This window comes from Mustela lutreola, chromosome 1 (assembly GCF_030435805.1).
Source record: "Mustela lutreola isolate mMusLut2 chromosome 1, mMusLut2.pri, whole genome shotgun sequence".
NCBI lineage: Eukaryota > Metazoa > Chordata > Mammalia > Carnivora > Mustelidae > Mustela > Mustela lutreola.
The window spans coordinates 82,957,361-82,970,454 of NC_081290.1; the positions used below are offsets into that span (position 1 = coordinate 82,957,361).

At 33.9% G+C, this 13,094-nt stretch overlaps 1 protein-coding gene across 3 annotated transcripts in view; it reads right to left on the reverse strand.

Moving 5' to 3' along the window:
• Positions 1-1,942: 1,942 nt before the first annotated feature.
• The window catches only part of ABHD18 (abhydrolase domain containing 18), a 51,953-nt gene continuing 40,801 nt past the window's right edge, over positions 1,943-13,094 (reverse strand). For all 3 annotated transcript variants that reach the window (XM_059168874.1, XM_059168877.1, XM_059168879.1), the window contains 3 exons: positions 7,838-8,216; positions 6,849-7,011; positions 1,943-4,341 (listed from right to left, as the gene is read on the reverse strand). In XM_059168874.1, coding sequence (XP_059024857.1) covers positions 4,290-4,341; positions 6,849-7,011; positions 7,838-8,216 — 594 coding nt within the window. In that variant the 3' untranslated portion in view covers positions 1,943-4,289. The remainder of the gene's footprint in view (positions 4,342-6,848; positions 7,012-7,837; positions 8,217-13,094) is intronic.

The window sequence follows — 13,094 nt, forward strand, 5'->3', positions numbered from 1 at the left end:
GCTCAGTGGGCTAAGGCTCTGCCTTTGGCTTAGGTCATGATCCCAGTGTTCTGGGATCTAGCCCCAAATTGGGCTCTGTGCTCAGCAGGGAGCCTGCTTCCCCTTCTCTCTGCCTACTTGTGATCTTTCTCTCTCTGTCAAATAAATAAATAAATATTTTTTAAAAAAAGATTTGAGTTGGTAAAGTGTCTCTAAAACATACAATATTAAGGCAACATTTTGTTGACCGAGATGGATGGAAAAATTGAGTAACTGCTCTGGACAAGAAAGGAATGATTTCTAAAGACATGCTTTAATTTTTCAAAGAGCCATGGTTTATGGTTGAAGAAAATAAAGAGGTTAGCATTTCTTTGCTCATACTTGTCTCTGCTTTAAGTCGCCAAGATGAGTTAAGGTTTAAGATTTAAAGAAGATCTGCTGCACATAATTACCCAATCCACCCCCAGTTCATCCTATTCTAACACATGTCTACCCATAACAAAATAGCAGAAGCAAAAGGAACACAGGCCCTCTTGGCTACTTTAATATTTCTGAGGTACTGATAACACCCAGAATATCAGGAATTCCTTTCCAAAATCTGTGATTTACTGACTTTACATCCTTTCCTTCAACAGCTCGTCCTCTTCCCTGGAGTCCTTTAAAGCACACAGTTCTTAAACCTGGCTGTACATTAGAATCACCTAGGGAGCTTTAAAAATCCCAACTGCAAGCCAATTGAACCCGAATCTCTAGGGTAAGAGATTCAGCATAGGTAAGAACACCCACTTACTTACCTATGCTTTTAAAGCTCCCAGGTGATTCTAGTATGTTCCAGGCCTGAGATACAATTAGAGCCTTGGCTTTTTGGTTCTTAAAGTGTAACGCCTGGACACACAGCAACAGCAACCTAGGAAATTTGTTAGAAATACAAATTCACCAGTCCTGCGCCACTTACTGAATCAGAAACTCAGGGTAGTAGGATCTAGAAATTTGTGTTTTAACAAAGTTCCAGGTGATTTCAATGCAAGCTAAAATATGAGTACCACTGACTCTAAATGGGTTTTAAAAAATTTAATGTGTATATGAACCAGCTTATTCAAATGCAAATTCTGACTTAGTGAGGTTGGGATGGTGCATGAGATTCTAAATTTCTAACAAGCTCCCAGAGGATGGTGCCAATCCACTGACCATACTCTGAATAGCAAAGTGCGAGGATACAACTTTATTTCTATGGAATTATCCAGTACAGTATATAGGAAAACAGTTACACCTCAGTGAGTTATGAGTTATGCAGAGAATGGACTTTTCATGGTAAGTTTACTTTTTTTTTTTTTTTTTTTTTTTAAATTAACACAATCTGGTGAATCTGCACATTAGTTCTTTTGGTCTTGAGGAAAATCCGTGTTTTGGTCCAAAATTTTCTAAACTGTTTTCAAAGTTCTTCACGAAATCATTGGTTTCCTAGGATTCTGCCTATAAGAATAGTCCCAGAATTAAGTTATTCTACTCTCACAAAATGGTCCAAATGTACTTCTATTTCCTTTGTCTCATTTGCCAATATCTTTCCTTTTATTTCCAAACCCAGTTTCTATAGCAGCCTCTGCCCAGCATTCCCATTCTCAGTCATATAGTTAGCTCTAGATTTTTAATTGCTTATAACATTTACTAGCATAAATCTAATTATATCCAAGAATTATATCTAATTATACAACATTCAGGTAAGATGGACTGTCAGAATGCTGTTTTCCCTGCGATCACACATATTTGCAGGGGAAAGAAATCTGGCTCTTGTTGCAGATACTGAGTACTATTCTGCTAAAGCTTCCCTTCTTTCTGCCTTACTTTATTTGGTTTATAATAGAACGAAGGAAGAATATACACTCAATCCAAGTTTGGATACATTAATCAAATGTGACACATGCATTCTGTATTCAGAATAAATCTTCTTGGATATATGAAATAATTAACTTTTTAAATAGACTTTTATTGTGAAGTATAAAATACTTGAAAATGATTTGAAAACTTTCCAGTTACAGTGTTAATTCAATAATCTTTAGGAGAGAAAGCACCACATTAAAAAATTACATTCATAACAATCTAAAATTCACATGTTAAAATAATAGTAAATACAACATTAGCAAATCATGAAATTCAGAAACTTTTGTAACCACAGATCTAAATCAGGGGTCTCAAACTCAGATGTGTTCAGGGCTAAGTAGGAAACACAAAGTAGTGAAGCAGTCTGATGAAAGAGAGAGTCTAGCAGACTGTGGCAAACTAGAAATGCATGCCCAGTTGAAAGACTTCAAATTCAAACAATTTTGAAGTATTATGCATACTGAATAAACAGCTGTGGGCCACGCTGGCTGGTATTGACTGCAAGTTTACAACTGCGGCCTGAATGAATTTTTAGCAGTTTATGTACCCAATTCTCAAAATGGCAGACAGCACTTTTTAAAATATGTATGTTGTCTCTCTCTATATATAACATGTTATTATATATATATATATATATATATATATACACCTTACACTATATATAGACATATAAATGTGTATATATAAAGCTTGAATCACTATTTTGGGATAAGTGGATTTAAAATTTTTAAGAAAAGGTACGTTGCACCTTGATCAATTTAGGAAGTTGTGTGGATAATGTTCATTAAAACATCTGGTTAAGAGATGAAATTTTTAAAACTTCCTTTCACATTTATTTGGGAAAAACTAGTTATGCCTAAAAGTTAATTGAAATTAAATAACATTTCATTCTTTTACTAACAGAAAGTCCTATACCACAGTACATTATTGCTTAGTAAGAAATATTTAGGTAAAAAAATAAATGTTGGTTTTACTAAGGTATAATTCAGAAAGCATTCAATCATATTGCCTCCTATATACTAAGAAAATTCTTGTAATTCATTTGACAATAAGTCTTATTTTATCTTTAAAGGGTATTTTGTTTAAGAATTTTAGTACATTTTATACTTCAGTTAAAAGTAAAGGTTCTAGTCTGAAGATATAAAATGGCTATAGGCCAAATGGCTGTAACCAAATTGATTTGGTTTGCTATGCCAAAGCAGTTTTACAGAATTTACAGTTTTGTATACCATCAATGACTTCACATTAATGAATTTTTAAAATAGTTTTTTAATAGCTAAACTGATGGAGATATTAGTAATAAATAAATTCTTCTAAAAGACTATGAAGGCACATTATAATTCAAATATCCTTGCTAGACCAAGAATACATATTTTAAAATAATCCATAGACAACACAGATTTCAAACAAATAAAATGCAAATACATTTATTCCAAACCTTGATACAATTCCCAAAAATATATTCTACTTTTTTCAAACATTTTAAATCTTAGCTTGAGAAGTTTAACATAAAAAGCACCAAATCTAATCATATAACCTTCCACTTAAAAAAGTTAGCAGTTATTATATCTTTTCTGTAAAATGAAGTTATATGGAACAAATCAATTTCATTTGTGGTCTTTAATTTCTGAAATTAAAAAGCCAAAGCTATCAAGTATATCTGACTAAAGTTGGATGTTTAGCAAACCCACAGTATGTAAGAAAATGTTAAGACACAGTATCAAGTAATGCAATAGGTCTTTCATCATTTCCATTTTTCATGAATTGAAACTTCTTAAGTAGGGGACATACATTTGGCATCATTTTCTAACCTCATATTTGGTAAAGTTTTAAAGTTCAGCCAAGTCATATGCATCTTACCTGCATTCCTACATTTGTTTTAATTATTAAAACTACCTAAATATGAAGCAATCAGGACTTTTTTAAGAATTAAAAGTTAACACTGATTTTATACATCATTAAATATTTCCATGGCAGAAATTAAAGTTGAAGATAAGAAAGAAACATGTTCTCAAATCAAGAGCAGAACTATCATTTAAGTATACAATACATGCTGATGTATTACAAACTTAGCTTGATTTAGCAGTTCTTAAAAACCAATAAGGTTTCTATGAATAAATTTATTTTAATTAATAAATTATTCACAATTAAAATTTAAGGTTTTCATAAATAGTAACAACAGACAAAATATTGCATATATGGGGTTCCCACAAAACAGTAACAAAATACTTCAACATTGCTTCATCCAAATATTGGTTTAAAATTATTCACATGTATTTAAAGATCACTGTTGACTGATATAACAATGAATTCCAGACTAAACTGATAGTAGTTAGATATATAGTGCTGTCTGCTTATTCTTATCATCAAAAGATGAAAAACTCCTTTTGTAGGAAACATGATGGCCATTCTGGTTACATAGAGCGATCCAATTAGTTAGCATATTTATGGAGGAAGCGTTCAAATGCATCATAGATGGCTTGTCTAAAATAGAAGATGAAAGAAAAACTGTTAAGTAATGAGCAAAAGAGGAAGACGGACACTACTTTTATTATGTTATTTCCAAAGTTACCTGTGGCTTGCAACCTGACTTCCTCTCCAAATAGCTTTGAAAGAGGCAGTTACCTGAGGGTGGTGGTTGGATCCATGTAACTTCACCACAGCTGCAGAAAACCTCAAATGTGCTTTAAACTGATGATGAATTCGGAAGTACCTTTTCTATGATGTACTTTTTTGCACCTTCGAACTTACATAATATATGCATTTATATAATATATATATATATATGCAATATAAAATATGTATGTATGTATGTCACTTGTTGAAAATTAACTGGCTATGTAACTTTTCATAATGTAGTATTTATTCAACCTGTTTCATAAATTATGATAAGGATGCTTTTTGTCCAGAAAAACACATGTTCTTAGCAACTGAACTAAAAGCAGAAGCCTTAGTTTCCAATATTCCCTTCACAAGGTGTTTTAATATTTTAACTGGACATTTAAGGTGACATATAAAAGTTAAACTAAATAAGTGACAACATACAAAGAATTATTTCTTGGATTAAAAAGAGCTAAAACATGTCAAACATGAAGTAATACAATTCTTTGTTATCTAGTGATGCAGCTGGCAGTTTTGAAACACAGCATGCACAGGGCACTTATCTAAGCACTTTATGTGAACTAATTTATTTAACCATTAATGATAAACATATCCCAAAGATACCTTTTGCCATCAAATTTGAATAGAAGTAGAAATAATATAGGCTATCAAAAACTAGAGATACAGCATAAAATTTTTATAATTTCTAGTAAGTACTGGAGTCATATAAGGTTATTAACATTAAAACCAATATTTTCACTTCTCACGTAAGGTTCAATATTCATGTGCTACTGAAAAACAGTGCTGGACTCTTCCATAGATGCTCATGCCATATGAGAGAAGAAAGTGGAGTGAAAAATTCAAGATGAACCAAAGCAAATTTTACAAACCCCGGTGTTCCTCCCTCCACCCTAAATATGCCTGGCTATTACTACTTGAAGAGGGTAAAAACACACAATAAAATGTGCCTATCATATGGAGGCATAATACTCCATGGTGTATATGGACCATATCTTCCTTATCCATTCGTCCATTGAAGGGCATCTTGGTTCTTTCCACAGTTTGGCGACCATGGCCATGGCTGCTATGAACATTGGGGTACAGATGGTGAATGTTATTTTCATTCTCTTGTTTGATTTTCACCATGTGTGGTAGCTAATCCTCTTGTTTTGTGCTTCAGTTGAGATGGTTCTATTTTTTGAAGATAGATATGTATTTCTGCTTCTTATTCCCTTTCTAAAAATTGTAGTATAGTTGAGACACAACAGTACATTAGTGTCAAATGCACAACATAGAGATTCAACATATAATGTTATGTTATGCTTACACTGTATTATGCTTATTGCAAGTGTAGCTACCACTTGTCACCATATGACGCTATTACAATATCATTGATAATATTACTGATGCTTTACTTTTCATTCTCATGATGTATTAATTCCATAACTGGAAACCTTCACCCATTTTGCTCATCCTCCTACCCCCTTCCATGTGGCAACCATCGGTTTGTTCTCTGTATTTATAGGATTGATTCTGCTTTCATTCATTTGTTAATTTTTTGGGGATCCCACATATAGTGAACTCATATTTGTCTTCCTATTTGTCTGCTATTTGTTTTTATCTATCTGACTTATTTCATCTAGTATATATCTTCTATGTCCTATTCTCTCTTATACGGAATGCATTTGTGGGAGAAGAGGCAGAATCATCTTACTCTATCACGTTATGTATTTATTTATTTAAAATTTCCTCCTTTTTATTCATCAGAGAAACAAGTTACCACAATTGAAACTAAGCCTGTCTCAATAACATTAGCATGTACAAACATATACCCAACAATGCTGCTAACTTATTATGGCAAATTCAGTAATCAAAAGATCCAGGAAAAAGAGAAAACTCAAACATTTTCTTTGTTATCATTTCCTCAATGATAGCTCAAGAACCTATGATTTCTCTCGTAAAACTCTAAGAGCACATCATGTAGGTCCAGGAAATATTTTAGCCCAAGGAAGCTTTTAATGTAGAATATTATTACTTTAGATATTAGAAGATATTCAGATATATTATTAATCTGAAAATTCATTATTTGCAACAAGCCTCTATGCCTTACAGAATTATTTTTTATAAACAACTATTACTTAGATTAAAATTTTTACATTTGAAAAAAAAAATGTGCCTATCATATGCTACTTCCCTAGTTCTGTAAAAGAAAAAAGAAGAGGATGGTATAGGAAAAAGTATCACAACGTGAGAATTGAGGGAGGAAGGTAAGAAATAAGAAGACTAAAACATATAATAAAAATACCCAATCTTCTCTATTTATTGAGGTCAAAAAAAAATTCCAAAAAACAAGCAAATAAACAGATACCTGTTTAGACCAATCATCTTACCTGAAGAGTCCTTGTTTAAAAAGGTAAGCACTAATATGACCCCCCTCTAGATAACGGATTTCACAACCAGGCCAAATTTCTTGTAGACTTCGAACTCCTGTTCGTGGAATATAAGCATCTTCTTTGGCTTGAACCACTATAATGAGGCTTGGGTCAACTGGAACTAGGGATAGAATTTTAAAAAATAAAACATATATACCCTTAAAAAGCTCTTAAGATTTTTATATAAATACTATGAATCCTATTAGAAAATGAAATACCCCTGATAGTACACTAAATGAAACATCTGTGAAACTAATTTTTTTTTTAAAAGATTTTATATTTATTTATTTGAAAGAGAGAGAAAGCACAGACTAGGAATGAGTGGGGGTGGGGAAAGAAGGAAAGGGAGCAGCACACCTCCTCCTGAGCAGGGAGCCAGACCTGGTGCTGAATCCCAGGACCCTGAGATCATGACCTGAGCTGAAGGCAGCTGCATAACCAACTGAGTCACCCAGGAGCCCCTAAAAACTTTATGATTAAGTTAAAAACCAACTATAATACACTGTAATATAATATTTATCTCTAAAACAAAAAGATGAACATTCTAAAAAAGACACAAAATCCAACATATATTTTAAAATTTAAATTCAATTAATTAACCTATAATGTATTATTTGTTTCAGGGGTACAGGTCTGTGATTCATCACTCTTATATAATACCCAGTGCTCAGTACAACGCATGCCCTCCCCAATATCCATCACCCTGTTACCCAATCCCCCATTCCCCACAAAATCCAATATATTTTTAAACTAATAAGATGGTTTTAGATTATCATGGATAAAATATGACGCATTTAAATAACTCACTTAGCCTGGAAAATATATTCTGGTGCCAACAATAAACATACTCTTGAAATATGAAATTATTTTATAAAGCATCTTTAAAAAAATATTTCACAAAATTTACACATCAGCAAACATTCTTAATTTCATATAAAAATTGGTACCTGAGAAATTTCCCACATGAGTACATTCATCCATGACTCCTTTCATGAATATTAAAGACTCTTTCTGAAGATTGTTTCTTCTGTGTTCTTTACTGAGTAGATGGTATGACTGAGGATTGCAACTCGTGTAATTACTTTTGTTGGTTGAAAGCGTTTGATTGAAGCACTCCATCTTAGAGGTATCTTGCAGTAAGAGTCTTTCTGATGTGGCACTGACAGATGTTTTACTAGATTTATGGCACTCACTAGGTTTTGGGGATACAACTTGGTTTGTCATATCTAAATTTAAAGTTCCAGAAACCACATTAAGGTTAGTTAGCTTGTCTGCACTGATAGGGAAGCGTTTCACAAACTCTTGTCCCATTTTGAAAGAATCTGTCTAAATAAATAAAAGAAAATATCATTTATTATAAAATACATTTTATTTAACAACCTTGTTAAAGACAAAACACAAATTTCATCAGTGAATTAATGAACAAATAAAATGTAGTACATACATACAATGGAATATCATTTAGTCTTTTTTTTAAATATTCTCCTTTATTTTCTTCTAAATGCTTTTTAATTTTTTTTTTAATATTTCTTCTATTTATTTGAGAGAGAGAGACACTGTGAGAGAAGAAACACAAGCAGGGGCAGTGGGAGAGGGAAAAGCAGGCTTCCTATTGAGCAGGGAGCCAGATGCAGGGCTCAATCCCTGGACCCTGGGATCACGACCTGAGCTGAAGGCAGATGCCCAACAACTGAGCCACCCAGGTGCCCTGATTATCATTTCGTCTTAAAAGGAATGAAATTCTGATATATACTTCAACATGAATGAGCCTTGAAGACACTACGCTAAATGAATAAGCTAGATACAAACAACAAATATTGTATGATTCCAAATTTTATGAGGTAATCTAGAGTAGTCCGATTCATAGAGATAGAGAATTGAGTGGGGACTGCCAGGGGATGGAAGGAAGGGGAATGAAGAATCATCGTTTAATGGGTACAGAGTTTCAGTTTAGTAAAATGAAAAGTGCTGGAGATGGATGGTGGTGATGGAGAGAGGCAATGGTTGCACAACAATGTGAATGCACTTAATAACACCATTGAACTGTACACCTCAACATGGGTGAAACTGTACATTTTATGTTGCATATATTTTACAACTTAAACAATAACAAAGAAAAAAGAGATGTCAAGAATTATCTGAGGACTAGATAAATAAAAGACATACTATATTGCTAAATGTCTCCTCTTAAACACTAAAGGGTATCATTTAGTCTACACCATATGCTTAATGCCAAAGTTTTGAAATCATGATCTGCCTGAATCTTAGAACTTCCAAAAGCCTTATGAGTGTATCCTGGCAAGTAATACATCAACCACATCCACCCCCTTTCTCAGGCTGAACTAAGAAGAATTTAAAATTATCAAGGAAAAAATAATTGCCTATTAAAATCTCAAAAGTATATACTTAGTTTAAGGACTTGTAAGTACAATATAATTTAAGTAAAATAAACTTTATTAAATACTAAGGGCAGAGTCAAAAGAAAAAAATGACAGTATGGGAAAATGTATTTATAACTTATATGACAAAGCTAACTGCTTTTATTAAGAGCTAGAAGTGAACACACAGCCCAAAGCCACAAGAGAAGAAGTGAGCAAGCGACATGTAAATAAAGGTCACAGACATTGAAATATATAGCTCTTGAACTTAAAAACATATCAAATTTTACTTAAAATTAAGTAAATAAAAACAATACTAATTTCATCATCAGGTTAACAAAACAAAACCCTTAAGTTTGCTAACACACTCAATTTGGGAAATTATGGAGAAATACATGCATATGTTCCTACTGCTAGTATAGACAGACGCAAGCAGAAGTAGACAAAATCTAATATTACAAATGTAACAACATCTCTAGGAATTTACATTTGTGAAATGACAAATGTACAAATTTATTCATTGCAGCACTGTTTGTTACAAGGAAAAAAATGAGAAATCACATCAACAGGGTACTGGTTAATAAATCATGGTACATCGCCCATATAATTGATTATTATGCAGCAGCAAAAAAGAAAAAAGAAACATTTGTGTATAGTCCCTTAAAAAAGGTAAGAAAAAAGCTCTTATTTCTACTGGTTTGAAAAATTCCTTGAAATATTAATAAATAATGACTTATTTATTGAGGGAGATAGGACTTAGGCAAATTGAGAATAAGGGTAGGATGTATTTCATGATATGCCTTTTTATACTTCATGATGCTTGAACTACATGGCCATATAATCTATTTAAAAAATTGAAGAATGAGGGGCGCCTGGGTGGCTCAGTGGTTTGGGCTGCTGCCTTCGGCTCGGGTCATGATCTCAGGGTCCTGGGATCGAGCCCCGCATCGGGCTCTCTGCTCCGCAGGAAGCCTGCTTCCCTCTCTCTCTCTCTCTCTGCCTGCCTCTCTGCCTACTTGTGATCTCTGTCTGTCAAATAAATAAATAAAATCTTTAAAAAAAAAAAAAATTGAAGAATGACTCTCTCTGCCTGCCTTTCTGCCTAAAATTGGTTGAAGCCAAGGCAAAAAAGGAACCCAACGACCTGGCTAGTAGAACAAATCACTGAAGTCATCCAGATCAAATATATATATAAGAGGGAATGGAAAAGGAAGTTTGGAAACATTGAGAAATATAAGATTAAGCAAACTAGAATTACTCAGAGGGCTACACCATCAACTTTAACTGCTTTTGATTGGAAAACTGTTTTTATAACAAAAAGGAAGGAAGCCATCTTGACATTTCTTGACTATGCATGACTGTGAACTAGTTCTGGGACAAAAAACCTTTCTTTTTTTAAAAATTTTTTTTTTTTTTTAATTTATTTGACAAGAGAGAGAAAGGGAGCACAAGCAGGAGGAGCAGCAGAGGGAGAGGGAGAAGAAGGCTCCCTGTTAAGAAGGGAGCCTGATGCGGGGCTCAATCCCAGGACAGTTAGATCATGACCTGAGCTGAAAGATGCTTAACCAACAGGCGCCCCGGGACAAAAAATCTTCTATACAACCTCATGAGTGAGAGGCACAAAGAAAGTGCAGGGTAAGACCACACTGCCATTTCAGACAACCAAAATTTTTGATTCTCCCTTCAAAAAATTTTCATATTGAGTTTTCTCATAAGCTCTCAAATATAGGCTTATATGTACAGGGGAGCACAAGGAACTAACTAGCAGGTAGAGGTATTTTTGTAACAAAGTTCTTAGGCACATAATAACCCTTTGAGATTATTCAAGACAGACTTACTTTACAAGAGTGAGATTTATAGTGGTATAATTACAAGTCCTAATTGATAGTGGAGAGTCTCGTTTCCTTTCTGAGATTTCTTGAGATTCTCAGTGACTTCCAAACAGAATGTGTAAAATTAAAAATTCACAAAAAGAAAAAAAAATCATTAAAGGAACTGGTCACCTTACGAAACTAACAGGGAACCAATTAAATTTTCTGAAAACTGGTAGATTACAGTAAAGAATCAAGCATATATCTTGCCTTTCCTAGATGAACTACTAGGTACAATAATAGATAAGTGCCTTTTTATATAAGCAGTCAAACGAATAAATAAAAAAATGATAGAATATCAGCATTTTGAAGCTCTCCACTATTAAGAGACATAGGTATTAAACATGAATGGAGGCTTACACCACAAAATAGAGACTAGACATTATGTGCTTCCTGTACTCCTACTAAAGGAATAAAAACTGAATGGAGACTCTAGACCCAGCTGCCAACTTTCAGGCAATATAGAGCATGGGTGAACATGCTAAACTGTACCATGAGAATGCAATCAGAAATAGCTACACTTGGGACGCCTGGGTGGCTCAGGTGGTTAAGCGTCAGCCTTCCACTCAGATCATAGATCCTGGGATCAAGTTCCACATCAGGCTCCTTGCTCAGCAGGGAGCCTGCTTCTCCCTCTGCCAGCCCCTCCCCCTGCTTGTGCGCGCTCTCTCTCTCTCTCTCACTCTGACAAACAAATTAAAATCTTAAAAAAAAAAAAGAGCTGGAATGTGAGAAACTCTACAAATAAATAGCCTAAATTCATCAATTGATAAATTACAAGGAAAGGGAAAGGAATAAAACTTACAGATTAAAATATACTTCAAAGCACATAAAAGAATTGTGTCTAATGACACACATTGGGACAATAAAATTATTGTAAAGACAGAGGAAATAATTACTATAAAAATCAGGATAATGATTAATAGTTGGGGGAGAAGGGCTTTTTAATTAGAACACCTGGAAGTGGTTTCTGGGTTGGGTGGTCCTTTTTAAAAAATTTTTTTAAATTTTTAAAATTTTTTTCCACTCTTCCCCTGATGATCCTCTGTTTTGTTTCTTAAGTACACATACAAGATTATAATTGTCTTTCTCTGATTGACTTATTTCACTTAGCATAATACCCTCCCTTAGCATAATACCCTCTAGTACAAGGGGGTATAGCTCAGTCGTAGAGCATTTGACTGCATAATACCCTCTAGTTCCATCCACATTGCTGTAAATGAAAAGATTTTTTTTTTTTTTTGATGGCTGAGTATTATTCTATTCCCTCTTCTTTATCCATTCATCTGTCGATGGACATCTGAGCTCTTTGAGTAGTTTAGAAATTGTGGACATAGCTGCTATAAACATTGGGGTGCAGGTGCCCCTTCAGATCACTACATTTGTATCTTTGAGGTAAATAACCAGTAGTGCAATTCCTGGATTGTACGGTAGCTCTATTTTTAACTTTTTGAGGAACCTCCATACTGTTTTCCGGAGTGGCTGTACCAGCTTGCATTCCCACCAACAGTGTAAGAGGGCTCCCCTTTTTCCACATCCTCACTAGCATTTGTCATTTCCTGACTTAATTTTAGCCATTCTGACTGGTGTAGGTGGTATCTAATTGAAGTTTTTATTTGTATTTCCCTGATGTCAAGTGATATTGAACATTTTTTCATCTATCTGTTGGCCATCTGTATGTCTTCTTTGGAGAAATGTCTGCCCATTTCTTGATTGGATTATTTGTTCTTCGGTTTTGAGTTTGGTAAATTCTTTATAGATTTTGGATACTAGCCCTTTATCTGATAAGACATTTGCAAATGTCTTCTCCCATTCTGTCCATTGTTTTTTGTTTTGTCGACTATTTCCTTTGCTGTGCAAAAGCTTTTTATCTTGACAAAGTCCCAATAGTTCATTTTGGCCTTTGTTTACCTTGCCTTTAGAGATAGATCTAGCAAGAAGTTGCTGTGGCCAAG